Below are 19,797 nucleotides of genomic sequence, written 5' to 3' on the forward strand. Positions count from 1 at the left end.
ATGAAATAAATAAATAAAAGCTCAAATAAATAATTCTCTCTACTACTATTCTGACATTTCACATTCTTAAAATAAAGTGGTGATCCTAAGACGGGGAGTTTTTACTCGGCTTAAATGTCAGGAATTGTGAAACTGGCTAAGGTGTATGTAAACTTCTGTAGTGGCTGCATGTATACACTAGATGACTGATAGGTGGCTCTGTGTTGAAGCCACTGTTCCTCCATCTTGGTACTCCTGCCGTTGTAAAATGTATTAATGTCTACATTTATTTTTGCCCCACTTAATATATTAGACACCTTAATACATACAATTTCAAAGTATGTGAGCTAAATGAAAATACAAAGATTGTACATTAAGGAAATCTTTAGCGATTACTAATGTCACTGTCTGCACTAAAACAAATACTTAAATACATGTAATTTTGTCCTTGAATCCATTTAATTAAACTACTGTATAATCCCTTTCATTCCTATGGAGGACTGCTCCTACTAGGGAGTGTCATATGGCTGACTGGTGGCTTCAAAGCCTCTCAATGGCCAATACATGGCATCAGTAGTCCAGGGTTTATATACATTGTTGTTGCCCTCTCACTCACCGCTGAAGAAATTCTCCTCTGGTGCTCCCCAGCTGTTCAATGTGTAAGGAAGGGAAAGGAAAGACCTTGTTCCTCCTTCGATAGTGATGCTGTTAGATGGGACTATTGCTCTACAAAAACTGTGCTTGTGATCACTTAGGTTACATGATGACTTACCATCAAGCGAGTGCAATGTGGGTGTCTGATTGGCAACGGGTATCGTAAACCATAGGAGAAATATGTACAAATTGCATAAAAATGACATGGAAAGTACCATACAATGTTATGAGTAGTGTGACGTTGTTGGAAGCATCGTTATTTGTGCGTCGTGAAGAAGTATTTGCGTTTGTCATATTTGTTATTGTCTTTGCTTGCATAGGAAATGTTAAGTGCATGGATTAAGTTGATCATAGTTGTTTTATTGGTAGTAAACTGATAGACACTACCAGTTGCATGGGGCTTGCATGTTAGTAGTTATTTTACCGTAGCTTCTGACACAGTCCACGTTGTAAAGCATACAGTATTGTATAGTTGATAGCTCGGATTAGTGGGAGTCCCACCAGGCATCCAGTTGACGTTAATGTATAAAATGGTTGTTATGGGGATGGGAGGGATTTTCTGCCACTGTAGGATGTTCATTCTTCTGTCCTTTTTTATTTTTTCAGATTCCTTTCTTTCCTCTTCGCCTGTATCTCTCATTCAGTCTCCTGAAGGCAAGTGTATGGTTCTGTTACACTGCTCGTCTGCTATCCTCCCTCTCACAACCTTCACGCTCTCTTTCCCTGTCATTCTCTGTTGCTCGGCTGCCGCTGAAATGCCTTACATTCCTCTCTCGTGCCCTTCTCCTACTCTAGTCCAGACCAAGAACTTCATACTAGAGGCCCGGAAACAACATTTAATTCCACCCCCCACTACGCAATTTTCAACAGTCAACAGAACCCACCCCTAGAAGCCCTGTAACTGTATCCCATCTGTTTCCTATGTTGCTGACCGCCTGCCGCCTGCACTAATTGCAATTTAGCAGGGCAGCGAGGCTCCTCCCTCTTTCAACAGTGTCTGACTTGGAATTTTCAACCCCCCCTCTCCCCAACTGGAGGCCAGATCTGTTCAATTACGAGCAGCAACAGGCCCAACCCCGACGCCCCTGACTGACGCACATGGTGCATGGCAAGGGAGAATCACGTGTTTTATTTAAGGGAAGTTTGCACAGAGTTCAGGTTTAAAGCCTGTTTTTTTAAGTGAAGATGTCTTCAGGCATGCATGTTATGTACCATACTGGATACAGCATATATGCAAAACACACAGCCTGACACGTGATGAATTGATTAATCCACAGAGCTAATTGAGATGTACAGTAATGGATCAAGCCATCTATTGATGGTGTCGTGATCCAGTAGATTGATTCCCAATGGAATGCACTGACTTCCCAGTGGAATAGGTTGAAATTGATGGAGTAAATTGGCATCAAGGAGGCATATCAAACTAGCAGCACAGTGATGAGGAATAGTACATGTTTGGAATTAGTTGAGTGAACACTCTCAGAAAACTGACAAGACTTACAAATGGCAGCAAGTGGATCTATTTCCAGTCTTTACTGCCTGCTCCACTCTGTCACATTATTTAGGTCAACGGCACTGTAGGTCCAAGATAATCCCAAGATTGCCACCTTATTTTAAGAAAGCTGAGAGAAGTTCAAGTTCACAATGAGGAAAATCTCTAAAAATGTCTCCGGTTGGTTGTCCCAGAGGGGCCCTAGCTGTCCTTGGATAGATGGCCCCTTCATCCAGGCCTTATGCCCCATCTCGAAGAGCCTCCCAGCCCCTTCACTGGCACTGGAGGATGAAGGGCACTGGGGAGGGATCCACTCCACTTGCTGCTCTATGCCCTCTTAAGGCTGGGTTTGGAGCCCTCCACCCTGGATGCGCTCTGCTCCTCTACCTCCGCTTATATCTTCTTAAGCTTTTTGCATGTCACCATTGCTGGAGCCAAAATGTAGTTTTTATTTTAATTGACGATCGTAATGTGTATGTATTTTGTTTTCTTGATGTAGCTTTTTTTTTTTTGTTGCTTTGTTTGTTTTCTGGAACACAATTTCGTTAGTGTTTTATACAAGTAGCCTACAATGTGTAGACTTGGACAGTATAGCAAGAGTATTAAACTGAAGCCAGACTAGCTGTCCAGAAACTGAATCTGTCCTATGTAGTGCTGAGATATTAAGTCAAAAACAGTCAGCTAATCACACAGTGAGGGAGATGGGCCTAGGAGCTATTCCATCATCACTAATTGGGAATGACACTGCTGTTCCCAATGGAATTTGATCCCTCATCATACAGTGATTCCTTTTCTCTGCAGCAAAAATATTTCACTGTGTTCATGCTTTTGTGAATAGTAGTACTAGTATAATTTAACAATAACAGTTTGTAGGCTTACCAGCTCGGGACTCGATGCACAAGTGGAATGTGACTTAAACACGCAATATCCTCAAACCTTCAAGTGTATACTTAATATGCAGTTCTCGTCCTTTTTTAAAAAGATGTCTAGCTTTTTCTTGTCTAGAGGCAAACCTTTTCTTGATTTAGCTAAGCTGTGATCCCTACTGGAAGGCTGTGTCTTAGTTTACTTGATATTTGACTCATCCGCATAGTGCCAAAATGATTGAGCTGATTTACACTTTCTCATCTTGAAGAAATGCGTCCCTTTTTGAGTCTTCCTGCTAGACATATTTTGGGATGTGAGATGTTTGTTGGACCATGTTCAATAGTCCATTTAAAACGGGGTTTAGTCACGAGTGTCTTTTTTGTTTTTTTTTTTGTGTTTTTTTGAATCCCACACACTTTAGTACTCAACTCTAATAACTGTGGGGAGTAGATTACGTAATATAATAACCTCTGTAACCCTAATAACTGTGGGGAGTAGATTACGTAATATAATAACCTCTGTAACTCTAATAACTGTGGGGAGTAGATTACGTAATATAATAACCTCTGTATCCCCGGGAAGTGATGTTCTCATCAGAGGTTGAATGAGTACTACAAAACTGTTTGACAGTTATGTTTTTGGGTCGTGTTATTTGTGATTCCAATCAGGGAGTGTCGGCTGCCTGTTGCCAGTGGCTCTGATTCCTGTTCACGGTGCGGTAGCTGTTTTGTCATTTTGTTTACTTGCGTCGAGCCAAAATGCTACATTGTTTTCGGCTACATGGAAAGTCCATTCGTGTATGTGGCCTAGTTTGAACAATGCATAATGGACCTCAATGGGAAGGGAAGGTCCAGACCAAGACAACCCACCCTTGAGTTGTGTACCGATAAACAACATGTCCACGGTGCTGTGGGTTTAGGTTAGCTACAGGGTCATGCTGACAGGCCATGGTGCTCTGGGTTTAGGTTAGCTACAGGGTCATGCTGACAGGCCATGATGCTCTGGGTTTAGGTTAGCTACAGGGTCATGCTGACAGGCCATGATGCTCTGGGTTTAGGTTAGCTACAGGGTCATGCTGACAGGCCATGGTGCTCTGGGTTTAGGTTAGCTACAGGGTCATGCTGACAGGCCATGATGCTCTGGGTTTAGGTTAGCTACAGGGTCATACTGACAGACCATGGTGCTCTGGGTTTAGGTTAGCTACAGGGTCATGCTGACAGGCCACGATGCTGTGGGTGTAGGTTCGCTACAGGGTCATGCTGACAGGCCACGGTGCTGTGGGTTTAGGTTAGCTACAGGGTCATGCTGACAGACCACGGTGCTCTGGGTTGAGGTTAGCTACAGGGTCATGCTGACAGGCCACGGTGCTGTGGGTTTAGGTTAGCTACAGGGTCATACTGACAGGCCATGGTGCTCTGGGTTTAGGTTAGCTACAGGGTCATGCTGACAGGCCACGGTGCTGTGGGTTTAGGTTAGCTACAGGGTCATACTGACAGGCCATGGTGCTCTGGGTTGAGGTTAGCTACAGGGTCATACTGACAGGCCACGGTGCTGTGGGTTTAGGTTAGCTACAGGGTCATGCTGACAGGCCACGGTGCTGTGGGTTTAGGTTAGCTACAGGGTCATGCTGACAGGCCACGGTGCTGTGGGTTTAGGTTAGCTACAGGGTCATACTGACAGGCCACGGTGCTCTGGGTTGAGGTTAGCTACAGGGTCATGCTGACAGGCCACGGTGCTGTGGGTTTAGGTTAGCTACAGGGTCATACTGACAGGCCACGGTGCTGTGGGTGTAGGTTCGCTACAGGGTCATGCTGACAGGCCACGGTGCTGTGGGTTGAGGTTAGCTACAGGGTCATACTGACAGACCACGGTGCTCTGGGTCTAGGTTAGCTACAGGGTCATACTGACAGGCCACGATGCTGTGGGTGTAGGTTCGCTACAGGGTCATGCTGACAGGCCACGGTGCTGTGGGTTGAGGTTAGCTACAGGGTCATGCTGACAGGTCACGATGCTCTGGGTCTAGGTTAGCTACAGGGTCATGCTGACAGGCCACGATGCTGACAGGCCACGATGCTGTGGGTTTAGGTTAGCTACAGGGTCATGCTGACAGGCCACGGTGCTGTGGGTCTAGGTTAGCTACAGGGTCATGCTGACAGGCCACAGTGCTGTGGGTCTAGGTTAGCTACAGGGTCATGCTGACAGGCCACGATGCTGACAGGCCACGATGCTGTGGGTTTAGGTTAGCTACAGGGTCATGCTGACAGGCCACGGTGCTGTGGGTCTAGGTTAGCTACAGGGTCATGCTGACAGGCCACGGTGCTGTGGGTCTAGGTTAGCTACAGGGTCATGCTGACAGGCCACGATGCTGTAGGTTTAGGTTAGCTACAGGGTCATGCTGACAGACCACGGTGCTCTGGGTTTAGGTTAGCTACAGGGTCATACTGACAGGCCACGGTGCTGTGGGTTTAGGTTAGCTACAGGGTCATGCTGACAGGCCATGATGCTCTGGGTTTAGGTTAGCTACAGGGTCATGCTGACAGACCACGGTGCTCTGGGTTTAGGTTAGCTACAGGGTCATACTGACAGGCCACGGTGCTGTGGGTTTAGGTTAGCTACAGGGTCATGCTGACAGGCCATGATGCTCTGGGTTTACTGACAGGCCATGGTGCTGGTGCTGACAGGCCACGGTGCTGTGGGTTTAGGTTAGCTACAGGGTCATACTGACAGGCCACGGTGCTGTGGGTTTTGGTTAGCTACAGGGTCATGCTGACAGGCCACGGTGCTCTGGGTTTAGGTTAGCTACAGGGTCATGCTGACAGGCCATGATGTCTATCCAGAGCACCAAGCTAAAAGAACTATACGAGGAACTCGTTGACGGAAGCTGTTGTGTCGTTTTATGAAATGTACTATAACATTGGATTTGAAAAGAAACGGCACCATTCATTTGTTCCTCTTCGATTTGGATCTCTTGACTCCATTTTATAGTAAATAAGCATATAGAAGGAAAAGTGGACCTTGTTGCATTTGGAAAAAGTACCAACTGCATGTTTGACCTGTTCCTGCTGGAGATATTTCCTCAAAGCAGGGGTCAAACCTTGGTCTCTGTTTGCCTGGGGATTGCAGAGGCAAGCAGACAGCTGATGTGTTCCTCCCAATATAGCTGCCAATTCCCCACTATGATTGCTTGTCTCTGGGTGTTGGAAAATGACGGGGGGGGAACCATTAGGCTGAAAAGGGATCATGTGATTATTGGAGCAGCTTGGAATATCTTGTGGATTATGTATGTACCCGTGGCACTGTGCCATTTCAGGGGATCCTTGTCCCAGTCTGACTCTGTCACTTCAGCTGTGGCGTGTGGCAATAGCAGCAGGTTAGCGTGCTTAGTGGCATATTGACTGACTGCAGCACAGGGGGGGACATGATTTAGGAAGCCTCCACACCGGGACTATTGTCCAGCTTGTTATGTGTGCTGGATTTTCTTATTGATTATATCGATAGTCGGGTGGGACAAGGCCGGAATAGTGCGACCTAGTCATGCTTGCAAATTGGTCCGTAGGTCATCTGGGGATGAGACTAGTCCTGTAAATCAATTATGTTTTAATTTCACTCCGGTTATATTTTTGAGTCAGGTAGTGCACTGTGTTCATTCCTGGGATGAGTCATTTCAGTATATTAAAGATATTGGATTGTCGTTCTTCTGTTTGATTAATATCGTACCTAATTTACAAGATTTCGGTATGACGCTTAAAAATCTTCACATTATAATGATGTTGACATTGCGTTACTTACAGACATCTGCAGTATTGAAGACACGAAGCAGTGTTCCCCTTCAGTGTTCCCCTTTGTATGTAGGCCTATAGGTTGTTTTCAGATAAATCATTTGATTACCAAATGAGTTCCTATGTTTAATTAGGTCATTATAGATACAACACCTTTTTAATTGAACTCCTGTTTATACTAGGCTGCAGTCGCTTGACCTTTAGTCTCTGGCCCATTTTAAAAGGCATTGCAAGTTAAAACGTGGAGCATTTCTCCTATGTGACCATTGCTTCTCGTCCCCGTTGTCACATTCTATGATACCCTGTAGTCATTTATGTTGGTCTTCGGGAGATGGGAAGTGACTGCTCAGTGGTTCTCAGTAAGGTCCTAGAGGAAAGAGATTGTGTACCAACCCTATTTCTCCATCACAAGTATTTTGTAAGACATACCAGACACGGAGTACCCGATTTAACAAAACTCCAGGCCATAGTCTATGCAGCTGTAATTAAAAAATATATTCATAGCAAAAGATGTGATTGTGATGTAGACGACAATGCATATGCTGCCACAGGTCACATAGTATAACAGTTTAGTTTATAGATACAATTTTCTTATTTCGTTTGGAGCTGCTTCATTTCGACCATACAAGTCATTTCCAATGTTGTCTGATTGAAAATGCTCTTCAATGGCAACAACTTGAGAGGTTAAGTCGGCAATGCATGCTGACTGACGCCCTCATCCATTACTGACTTAACCGTCCCATGCTATGCATGACTGCTTGGGCTGCAACAAAATGGCTTCCACCGACTATAACTGGACGTGCATGGGAGTTTGAGTGTGTGTGATTTTTATGCCCTCCTTCTTCCCTTCCCTGCCTCCGTGCATGGCCGACACAGACAAAGGGGTGGTGCTGGGCTCTGACACACCCTCCTCAGAAGGGGTGGCCACCTCCCTTCGCTTCACCAGGCTTTCTCAACCCGGTTCATCTTCTTCCGCAAACTACGGGAGCGACCCACCTGACGGAAAGCAAGATGATTCACCGACTGTGACGTCCCCCGTGTCTGAGAGGATTAAGGCACTGGAGGCCCTGGCAGCAAAGAAGGAGCCCAAGAACGACGGCGGCTTCCCTCACTTCAAAGAGCGTCACTATGAGACGTCTCCTACTGAGGTGCCAACAGAGAGCACCTCACCCTTCCAGAAAAAAGGAGCCTCCATTGATCAGGAATCGCCAGAATCCCCCTTTGAGGTCATGGGAGAAGCACGACAAGGGAGTGAGTTTGAAGATACTGCAGACTGGATGAGAGCTCACTTACCCCCTGTGCCCGACTTTGAAGATGCTCTTGTATCAGAGGAGGATGGCAAATCCCAAGAGATAAAAGTGGCAGATAAAGTGGTGCCTCATGACCCAGAGGCGTTAGCCTGTGTCCCTGACGCTTTCATGGACTCTCCCATTGAAAGGCCTGAGCTGAAAAATGTCTTCAAAGCCCCAGCGCAGCAGCCTGGCGTCGAGGACGAATTTGATCTGAGCTTCCTACCTAAAGCTTACATAACAGACAAACAAGGCCCTCCTGACCTTCAATCCGAGCTCACTGCTTCGCCTGCCCCTCCTGCTGGTTTTGACACTCCCTCCTCTGACTCGAAAGAGAAGGATTTGAAGACCAAGCAGGCCCCATGGGGTGGTGACCTGGCGCTCCAAGGGGTAGTCGACAGCTCAGGAGACTCTGAGGACACCGTCATCGAGGACACCGCCTCCATTCCTGGCCTCTCTTTGTCAAGTGATGGTACACCTGCCCATAACCCCTCTGTTCCATCTCTCCCTACTGAAGAACAGGAAACCCCGCCAGCAAAGCAGCCAATGCGGGTCCCTACCATCAATGTTATTGAGACGGACGAGCCGAATTACAGCGATGAGGAGATGGAGATTGAAATGGAGGACGAAAATTATGAAGTTGTAGAAGACCCTGTGAAAGAGGCACCAAAAATACCTGAGCCACAACCAGATGTGTCTAAAAAGGAATTTTCCCAAATTCCTCCCTTAGAATACGAGGGTTATTCTCCTCCCTCCTCTCCTGTCGACTCTGATGAATACTCACCTAAACACAAAATCCTGAAATCTGATTTGGATACAGAATATATGAAGACCACAGTACCTAATGATGAGTCAACGGGCTCAAGTGCTGAGGTTTCACAAGCACAGAAAGTGGAGTCTGACCACTCACAGACCCCCAATGAGTCTAATGGAAAGTCTTCCCCTTCTACTGCCAAACCTCCTGGGAAAACCGCAGACAACCTTTCAGACTTTCCAGAATATGACGATGATGATGATGACTGGTCAACTGGCGCGCAAGATATCTTAATTAAATTGAGCTCTGCTAATGTTGCAGCTCAGGATCTTCCACTTCGCCCCTCATCCAAGTTTGAAGAGAAGCCAGAGTCTGATATTAAAGAGGATTATATGCAGACAGTTGAGCTTTCAAAATCCAACTGCATGGAGGATGACGCAATCCGTAAATACGACAGACAGTCTTTTGAAGATGAAGACTCACTTCCATCCATGAAGGACACCATTGATGATCAAGAGCTGAACTTTAACACTGTACCTGAGCCTTCTCCTTCCAATCCAACCTCACAGATCCATATTGGAACACTACTCCGTCAAAACAATGCAACCACTGTGGAGCAGGATATCCCCTCGATGGCTGACGTGGATTCCTTCCCCAAGCCAGTTGGAGGCCAGCCATCTCCCAGGGAGTTTCCCAAAGATCCATTCGCCTCTTTCCAGCGCGAACTGCCTGGCAGCACCCTGGAGCTCAAGACTGAGAAGAAATTGAATGATGAAATCCTCATTACAGATAGTGTTGTCAACAGCAAGACACTTCCGCCTCAGGAAGCTGAAGCAGGACACCAGTCACCAGACAATACCAGTGACCCAGAAAGCATTGAGCCGGACTGCTCAGTCTCTGGTGCTACGGACAGCTTCGTCGAGTTCATGAGGGAGTGCCTGAAGTCACGACAGGACGAAGATCCAGAAGACCTCTGTCAAGATCTCACAGCCAAGGATGAGTGTCCTAAAACAGGCGCCCCTCCCTCCCAGCCCACACCAACCATGGTCATGGATCTGGAGCAGGAACGCCTCACTATCAATGCCCTCAAAGAGTTGGGCAGCAGCCAAGAGGAGGAGGCTGACCTCCAGTCTAGTATCAAGGCTTCTGAGAAATCCCAGTCTTCCTTTATATCAACAACCTCCGACCCTCCTTCTCCCCAAAACAAACCTGCTTCCGACGGTGTTTATTCCAAAGAGGGAGAGGTCGACGTGTGGGTGGCTGAGGCCTACCACCTTGCAGAGCATGTCTTGGCAGCAATACTAACGCACTTGTCAGGTAACATGTCTTCCCTCTGGGATCTGTGCCTGCTAACCTCACACAAGCAAAGCACAATGATCACTCTTCTCCTCTCTCTCTCACTTGCACCTTTCTCCCATCTTGGTCCTCCTATTCAAAATAGGAGCACACTAACTATATAACATATGGTATATAATCACCATGTTGATTTAAAAAAAAATCTGGCGCCATGGCTGTATTACCGAAATATTTATTTTAGAGTGCAGATATTACAAAAGTCAAAAGGTTCAAACTATATATTGTGCTGTGTGTGTATTTTCCAAATGATCCCCCATGTCCTTAAGCTTGGCAGTAATCATGGTCGGACAGTGGGTGGTGGGCAGTTCAAACGTGGCTTCATGGTGTCTGCTTGCAATGTCCCTGGAAGCAGGCGGAATAGTCGATCCACCAGTGTTGGGTTTCTGCTTTGGGCGACGTTCCACGCTACAGTGCACTTGAACAGGACATGAGACGATCATTCCAGAGACTGATGGTCATTTTCACGGAGCGGACTTTACTCAATAATGAATGATGTCATCATAAAAAAGGTTATGATCCTGCTGGATTGGATGTTACAAAGCATGTCCAGACTCCGTAGAGTTATGTGAAAAATACTCCGATATTCATGAGTCATTGCAGGCTGCTCTCAGATCTGTATGTGCCTAAGTGTGAGTTGGCAAAAGGCCATACAGATGGGACCAGGCTCGGGGGCATTGGCCCTCTTTGTATTTTGTGTGAAAATTGTCACAGTAGGCTGAGATGCAGGGTACCAATCGCTCTAATTAATCTTGTCCTCTCCTCTTGAATCATGGTACAGCACCCCCCCCCCCCCTTCCCTTATCTGGAAAATTATATGCCGTGTGTGACCAATTCGGTTTTAATGGTACAAAGAATGCAGTAAATGAACTTCTGCTCAATATCTATCTCAAATCGGCAAATCAAATATTTGTCACATGCACCGATTACAACCGGTGTAGACCTTACAGTGAAATGCTTACTTACGAGCCCTTAACCAACAATGCAGTTTCAGAAAGTATTTACAAAAATAAACTGAAGTAAAAAAATATATATATATTTTGACCATATGATCATCCAATATTGCATACATTATCACTGCTGTCATTGTTAGATACCGTCTAACAAGCTGTAAAGTCCTATTCTATTTATATACATTTAGTGTAATGGGTGTGCTTTTGATTTACCCAGTGGCAGGATAGCCCTCTTCACAGTGTAGTGTTAAAGCAAATAGGGGACCTCTTCCTATTCTCTTCATGCTCAGTGCAAAAATGAAATCCATACCTGGCACACATTGACTGGTATGCAGACGAGTGAATGCAGGATGCACTCAAACCCGTACAGTCGCTGTGAGCTTAGCCTACACCACGGGCATGCTATGGAACGTTAGGTCATCACTGAGGCAACCATTAACTCGGAAGGTATATGCCATGCAGTCGCGAAGGGAATGATGAACTATTACAGTTAAGTACTGTTTGAAAGATGCTTTAGCACAGTGTGTATATAGTAAAGGCTAAAAGTTGCATTTTTACTGTAACATATTGATCAATAATGCACTATATATACAGAGTTTACCCAACATTGGCAAAGCCTTCCTCATATTGAGTCCCCAACCTCTTTTGCCCTCAGAACAGCCTCAATTCGTAAGGGCATGGACTCTACAAGGGGTCAAAAGCGTTCCACAGGGATGCTGGCCCATGTTGACTCCAATGCTTCCCACAGTTGTCAAGTTGGTTGGATGTCCTTTGGGTGGTGGACCATTCTTGATACACGGGAAACTGTTGAGCGTGAAACCCAGCAGTGTTTCAGTTCTTGACACAAACCAGTGCTCCTGGCATCTAGTACCATACCCCGTTCAAAGGCACTTAAATCTTTATTCCTGCCCATTCACCCTCTGAATGGCACACGCACACAATCCATGTCTCAAGGCTTATAAATCCTCCTTTAACCCGTCTCCTCCCCTTCATCTACGCTGATTGAAGTGGATTGAACAGGTGACATCCATAAGGGATGATAGATTGACCAGGTGAAAGCTGTTTAATGGAAGGAGCAGGTGTTCATAATGTTGACTAGTGGTTACTGTATACTTAAAGACCAAAATTCAAAAAGCATAGCTTAAGTATTTGGGTCCATTTTTCTCTCAATCTGCTACATGTATAGGATTTCTCTTTTTAAGTGCCCATTTTTCCCTTTTGAACCTTGTCCTGTCCCTCAGCTTCCACAGTGTTGCTGCCTCAACTCCGCAGGCTGGCTTGGTGAGTTTATTTTAGTGCGTTTTTAACTACCTGTTTTAGTTGGATTGAATCCATTGTTGATATATTCAGCGTGGGTATACCAGTTTTCCATCAATGGGCCTCAAAGAAATGGATTTACTCCTGCTGATATGAATCAGTCATCTTCCCAACTCGGGTACACTTTTGGACTGTGGTAGCTTGGGTTAGTAAGATCATTTAAAGATGAGTTCAAATCAGGCAGTCCGATTTGTTTTTATGTGGACTGTGAGGGATCGGGCCAGTCGGAAGGAAGTGAATCATGTGAAGACTTGAATCCAACTTCCCCACCCATGCCAATGTGTGTAATCTCCTATGGTCTTTCAATTGCATAATGAAGCTTTATCAGCTGGTTTCGCTTCAAAGGAGTAAAGGATTCCAGTCTGTGTCCCGGCTGTTGTATTAGGTCAAACACACACACACATACTGCCAAGCAGGAGGTGGTGTGATGCCTGTACCTCTAAGAGCTGGTTGCTGTCCAGTGAGGTGGAAAGCAGCCCACTGCAGCTCTGTTGACACTGGAAATGCTGCTTGAGCCTGTAACACGGAGGAGGGGGGGGGGCACGATAATGAACGAGGGCCGTCAGCCCTGGCTGCCTCCCTGTGGGTACCGGCAAGCAGGCTGGGAGGGACTCGGACCCCTGCAGTGCTGGGTGAGGAAACCCCACTTGTTCACTCGGCGCTGCTCAGCAGACAGTCAGGCGGCATCAGGAACATTAGTGCTGTCTGTCCTCCGACAACAGGGGCGCTGCTGCTCTGCCAGTCTGTAAACAAGATTTCATTTTTCACTGTCAAGCAGCCGTGCTTCACGTTTGAACTGATAGACAACTCTTCATATTGTAGTATATTTGGAACAATGTTATTTGATAATGGAGATTTAGATTTTTGATAAACACGCCTGCTGAGGAGCAGTGTTTTATTACATTAGTTGTAAGAAAACATTACTAAATTAGAGGAAGGGTAAAAGAGCACTGAGAACCAAGTATCTTCATTTATTCCCTCAAACCTCCCTCGTTCAATAAACACCCACACAGTTGTCTAGAATTGCCAGTTAATAACAATGACACACCGCAGCCAATATGAGTGGGTATTTTATTGATGTAAAACTATCTGCTGTGTAGCCTAATTTCACAGCACATATCCTGTCACTGAAACAGGATATAGATAAGTGATTCGTTTTTCTTCTCCACTCAATCTTGTGTAAATTTGTGCCTTTACTATGTGCAGCCCTGGATAAATTCCTATTACCCATCTGTAACACTGCCCCACGACGCAGCTGCTTACTGGCTGTTAACATATGACGATATTCATCTTAGATGCCCTATTTTGACATGCATTTCCCACGGTAGCCTGTAGACGAGACATGCTAGATTTGAGTGTCGGTATGTAGGGCCGGGGGGGTGTAGTGGATGAGTGAAACCAAAAAGCCAACAGAATTTCCTCTGTGGTTGCATTATGGATCCTCTAGAGGAGAGTGGGAGGGGTTGTGTGTGTGTGTGTGTCTGCGCTGCTCTCCCCCTTAATCAGCTGAAACGCACAGCAGCCCAAGCCTGGAGCCCCCAGAGGCACGTGGGGAGTCAGCCATTTACCCAAGGTTTCTTTAAATGCCTCCTTTTCATGCAGATGAAGGGAGGCCATAACAGGGTTGCGTAACAACAGCTCTGTATAGAGAATATAAATTCTGCATGCATGACTGTCTCACACACACCACTTTTTTTTTGAATGTGTGTGTGTGTGATGTTGGAGATCACAATTTGTTAGTTGTGTGGTCCGTACGCGCTGTGCAATGAGTAACCTTAATGATTTCTTCTCTTCTCCCTCTCTCTACTCCACATATGCTCATAAACAATAAATACACCACACACCCCTTTTCCCCCTGCACACCTTTATCTCTCACCCACTCTAGTCAAGGACTTGGTGCACTGGCGAGACCCCAAGAAGTCTGGCGTGGTGTTCGGCCTGTCCCTGCTGACGCTCCTGTCCCTGGCGGCGTTCAGCGTCATCAGCGTTGTCTCCTACCTGCTCCTCGCCCTGCTCTGTGTCACCATCTCCTTCCGCATCTACAAGGCTGTCGTCCAGGCCGTGCAGAAGTCCGACGACGGACACCCCTTCAAGTAAAGCAGCGTACTTCATAGGGAAACTTGTGATGCTTAACTACCAACTCTTGTATTGGTTTGGTTGTTAGAACATGACAAAGACAGTGGTAGTAGGTTGCTTGATAGGACACACACAGCTGTGGTTCGCAAAATGTCTACCAGACTAGCCTAAGAAGGGCCAGGAATTGAACTCGCCACATGACCAGGAGAAATGCTATGCCCCATTTTATAAGTTATTGCCGTTTTTAGTATGAGTAATATACATCGTCATCGTATTATTTTTGGTCGCCAATGGGATATTACTATCTGCTGAAAACCCTCCAAATGGGGAAAAAAAATATAGATGCAAAGCTCCAGCAGCATATTTGTGCTTGTTGTCATAACCTTTGCCTGAGTTGATCATTTTATACTGGAGAGGAGGGCTTATTTCAGTTGAGCATCAGAGCCCAGCCGTACAGTCTGATGACTAATACAATGGCTGCGTTCCAGGCTGCCTACATAGCACTCGTATCAGATGAAGTAATTTGGACGGGGTTCCTTCAACGTTGAACACTACCTCGGCATTTGCAGAGTTCTGATAACGTGAACGGGGCCTAATACTCTTTATTATGCCTGAAAACAATTGTTGTAATAGGAAAAAAAGACAAACTAGCAATCGTGTGAAATTTAAAGCGGCTTGGTTGGTTTAGCGATCTAATTAGTGCTTAGCACGTTAGCCTGAAATTACCAAATGAAACCATGAAATTAGCCTGAAATGGTCCAATGAAAGATAATTGTTAGATTTGCATTTAGCAGCTTAGTCTGAGTTCACAGCTTCATCTACCATGCTGTGGTTGGTTCTCCTCAGAGCTCTGATGGAGAAGGATGTCAGCGTTCCCCCTGAGACCTTCCGGAAGCACGTGGACGCCAGTCTGACCCACATCAACCGACTCTTAAAACAGCTGCGCAAACTCTTCCTAGTCGAGGACCTCATCGACTCCCTGAAGGTGAGTTTAGGGGTCTGTCCTTCTGCCTGCCTGTCAGTTGTCATCCCCCCCCCCCCTCTTCGGGTATCTGACCCTCGGTTCATGATTGATAGTGTTAGAGCAGTGACTCCTTCCATAGTAGCCCTTGTGTGCTTGTGTGCATGGTCTTGCATCTTACCTCGTTTAGGGTCTTGTGTTTACACACCCTTGTGTGTGTAAATATGTACGGGTCCCTAAACATGGTATCAAGCTTGACAGTCCTAAACTGACTGACGCCTTCTCATATTTCTAGGTCTCGTCCCCCTTTAACTCTCTTCTACTGGCGCACAATCTTTTTATAACTCGCACACTCTGAACACTTCCTGCTGTATGTGTCTTTTAATAAACCTCTCTAGCAACTCAATCCTATTGTATCCTGCAGTGTTAGTGTGAGTTGTTCATGTGACTATGGGAGAGGGAAGGAGAGCTCCATGTTATGGCTGTGTGCATCAATCACACAGGGTAGGTTCTAAATAAGGCCTGGGTTAGTACCCCAGCCATCAGATGGCAGCAAGCTAGTGGACCTAGAACTCAGCTCATGGTTAGCTATGGAGGGGGAGGGGCAGCTTCCAGGGTGCCAGCTCATTAGAGACCCAACATACCAACCTATCAGACCAAGACTACCGTCGCTGGTCCATTCCACCGCCACTATGGCAGAGATGACGCTCCTCCCAGTTTATTAAATCAACCTTCAAACCCTCTCCCTATCTGGAGGTAGAAGCTGTTCTTCACCTTAGATATAGGATCAGATTACCATACCTGCATAACCTAACCTTAGATATAGGATCAGATTACCATACCTGCATAACCTAACCTTAGATATAAGATCAGATTACCATACCTGCATAACCTAACCTTAGATATAGGATCAGATTACCATACCTGCATAACCTAACCTTAGCCAACATGGGGATTAGAAAGATATTTGACCCAACAACAGTTTGTTTGGGGCAAATTCTCCCTAGTCATTCATACATATTGCATGTCATGGTGATGAACCGTGGATGTATTCCGTAGGGGGTGGGACTTTAGAGAAGGGTCACATAGAAATGTCATGCTATTCTACATGACATAACCATGCCTGTTCTACATTTGTCTGCAAGGTTTGAACTACTTAACCCCTCTTGAACAGGCCACAGGCAACCAGTGTTCTAACCAATGATTAAATGACCTCATTGGCTGTAACCCGGCTTGTTTTCCTCCCAGCTGGCTGTTGTGATGTGGCTGCTGACCTACGTAGGAGCCGTTTTCAACGGCATCACCATCCTCATCCTGGGTAAGAGGCTATTGCAGCACTGCATGGTGGTCGTGTGTATGTGTGGTGTGCAGCGTTAAACACTTTGAAATATAATATATCTTTGGCGTTTTGAGAACTTTTTCATGTCGGCTGGTTTGAACATGCATGATACCTATGAGAATGAAAGGGGGCTGTCTATTTTACTTAGTGATTTATATTTCCATCTGACCTGGTCTACGGCCAACACACATTTAATAATCTGGAAATGTTTATGGATGTGGGGCACACAGATTGTTCTCGTTGATGCTGGAGAAATGCATAGCGGGAGTTAAAACATTCCTTTGATGTTTTGTAGAATTGGCAGTTTGCATGTCACACCTGTTCGGGGCTTTGCCAACCTGTGAAAGACATTGTAAGGCTAATTGACTACTTTTTTTACAGATAAAAAAAAGAGAAATTATTTGTCTTCTGATGTGTTTAAAGGATTGTTGTGGACTTGACATCCAATTTAGTTCTATACTGAACAGAAATATAAACGCAACCATTTCTAAGATTTTACTGAGTTACAGTTCATATAAGGAAATTAGTCAATTGAAATAAATTCTTTCAGGACTAATCTATGGATGTAGAGCGTGGATCAGGAAACCAGTATCTGGTGTGACCACTATCTGCCTCCTGTAGTGCGACACATGACTTTCACTTAGAGATGATCAGGCTGTTGATTGTGGAATGTTGTCCCACTCCTCTTCAATGACTGTTCAAAGTTGTTGGATATTGGCAGGAACTGGAACACGCTGTCGCTCAAGAGCATCCCAAACATGCTCAATGGGTGACATGTCCGAGTATGCATTATTGGGCCGTGCATTATCATGCTGAAACATGAGGTGATGGCGGCCGATGAAAGACACAACAATGGACCTCAAGGATCTCTGTGCATTCAAATTGCCAGCAATAAAATACAATTGTGTTCGTTGTCTGTAGCTTGTGCCAGCCAATACCATAACCCCACCACCACCATGGGGCACTCTGTTCACAACTTTGACATCAGCAATCAACTCTACCACACAATGCCATACACGTGGTCTGCGGTTGTGAGGCTGGTTGGATGTACTGCCAAATTCTCTAAAATGACGTTGGAGGTGGCTTATGGTTGAGAAAATAACATTCTAATCTTGGGTAACAGCTCTGGTGGATATTCCTGCAGTCAGCATGCCAATTGCACGCTCGCTCAAAACTCTGGCATTGTCTTGTGACAAAACTGCACGTTTTAGTGGCCTTTTATTGTCCCCAGCACAAGGTGCACCTGTGTAATGATTATGCTGTTGCATCGTCTTCTTGATATGCCCCACCTGTCAGGTGGATGGATTATCATGGCAGAGGAGAAATTAGCACTAACGGATGTAATTTTGTGAGGAACTACCTTGTTTTTTTTTCTGTGCATATGGAAAATGTCTGGGTTATTTTATTTCCTGTTGCGTTTTAATAAAAAAAATTTTTTTATTTTTTTACCCCCTTTTCTCCCCAATTTCGTGGTATCCAATTGTTGTAGTAGCTACTATCTTGTCTCATTGCTACAACTCCCATACGGCTCGGGAGAGACGAAGGTTGAAAGTCATGCGTCCTCCGATACACAACCCAACTAGCCGCACTGCTTCTTAACACAGCGCACATCCAACCCGGAAGCCAGCCGCACCAATGTGCCGGATGAAACACGGTGTACCTGGCAACCTTGGTTAGCGCACACTGCGCCCGTCCCGCCACAGGAGTCGCTGGTGCGCAATGGGACAAGGACATCCCTACCGACCAAGCCCTCCCTAACCCGGACGACGCCCCACGGACCTCCCAGTCGCGGCCAGTTACTACAGTCTGGGCGCGAACCCAGAGTCTCTGTCACAGCTGGCGCTGCAGTACAGCGCCCTTAACCACTGCACCACCCGGGAGGCCCGCCTTAATATTGTTTCTAAATATTGTGTGTGTAAAAATAGTGTGAATTTCAGTGAAAAAATACAAAGCCTTGAAAAATAAAACAGAATTTGGGCCCTAATAAATACGGCTAAAATAGAATGGGTACATTTTCATGAAGAAAATGTTTCTACTTCAGCTGTCTAAAAATATGTGTGGTAGTGGGAGATGTAGACTTAAGTTAATGTAGGTCTGATTTACTTTAGTTGACTGCTATATATTTTAGCACATCAATTATGAAAAAGGGTAGATCTATGCCTCTGAAAAATGCTTAACTCCAATGTATTGGATTTAGCCGTAACCTGACACAAATGATTATACTGTTGCCATCCTGAGCTACTTGTTGTGTGTATGTAATGACCTATAGAGGTCATTTGGAAAGTTCTCAGACCACTTATGTTTTTTTCACATTTTGTTACATTACAGCCTTATTCTAAAATGGATTACATTGATGAGGAAATCAATCTACACACAATACCCCATAATGAAAAAGTGAAAACAGGTTTTTCAAAATTGTTGGACATTTTATATAATGGTCACTCTGACAAGAGTTCCCTTGTGGAGATGGTCATCCTTCTGGAAGGTTCTCCCATCTCTGCAGTACTCCCACCAATCAGGCCTTTATGGTAGAGTGGCCAGACGCAAGCCACTACTCGGTAAAAGGCACATGACAGCCCGCTTGGAGTTTGCCCAAAGGACTCTCGGACCATGAAACAAGATTCTCTGTTCTGATGAAACCAATATTGAAATAATTGGCCTGAATGTCAAGTGTCATGTCTGGAGGAAACCTAGCACCATCCCTACAGTGAAGCATGGTGGTGGCTGCATCATGCTGTGGGGATGTTTTTCAGCGGCAGGGACTGAGAGACTAGTCAGGATCGAGGCAAAGATAAACAGAGCAAAGTACAGAGATCCTTGATGAAAACTTACTCCAGACCACTCGGAACCTCAGACAGGTGTGACGGTTCACCTTCCAACAGGCAACGGCCCTTAAAACACAGCCAAGACAACACAGGAGGCGCATCGGGACAAGTCTCTGAATGTCCTTGAGTGGCCCGGACTTGAACCTGCTTGAACGTTTC

The 19,797-nt window shown here is 45.6% G+C and overlaps 1 protein-coding gene across 3 annotated transcripts in view; it reads left to right on the forward strand.

Moving 5' to 3' along the window:
* Positions 1–19,797, forward strand: part of rtn3 (reticulon 3) — a 37,012-nt gene that overhangs the window by 6,596 nt on the left and 10,619 nt on the right. The window contains exons 2-5 of one of the 3 annotated variants that reach the window (XM_064940699.1): positions 1,240–1,287; positions 14,323–14,530; positions 15,360–15,498; positions 16,723–16,792. In XM_064940699.1, coding sequence (XP_064796771.1) covers positions 1,240–1,287; positions 14,323–14,530; positions 15,360–15,498; positions 16,723–16,792 — 465 coding nt within the window. Of the gene's footprint in view, positions 1–1,239; positions 1,288–7,285; positions 10,132–14,322; positions 14,531–15,359; positions 15,499–16,722; positions 16,793–19,797 lie in introns of those variants that run through there. The other 2 variants (XM_064940698.1, XM_064940701.1) reach the window with 2 other exon arrangements.

Source organism: Oncorhynchus masou, chromosome 27 (genome assembly GCF_036934945.1).
Source record: "Oncorhynchus masou masou isolate Uvic2021 chromosome 27, UVic_Omas_1.1, whole genome shotgun sequence".
Lineage (NCBI taxonomy): Eukaryota > Metazoa > Chordata > Actinopteri > Salmoniformes > Salmonidae > Oncorhynchus > Oncorhynchus masou.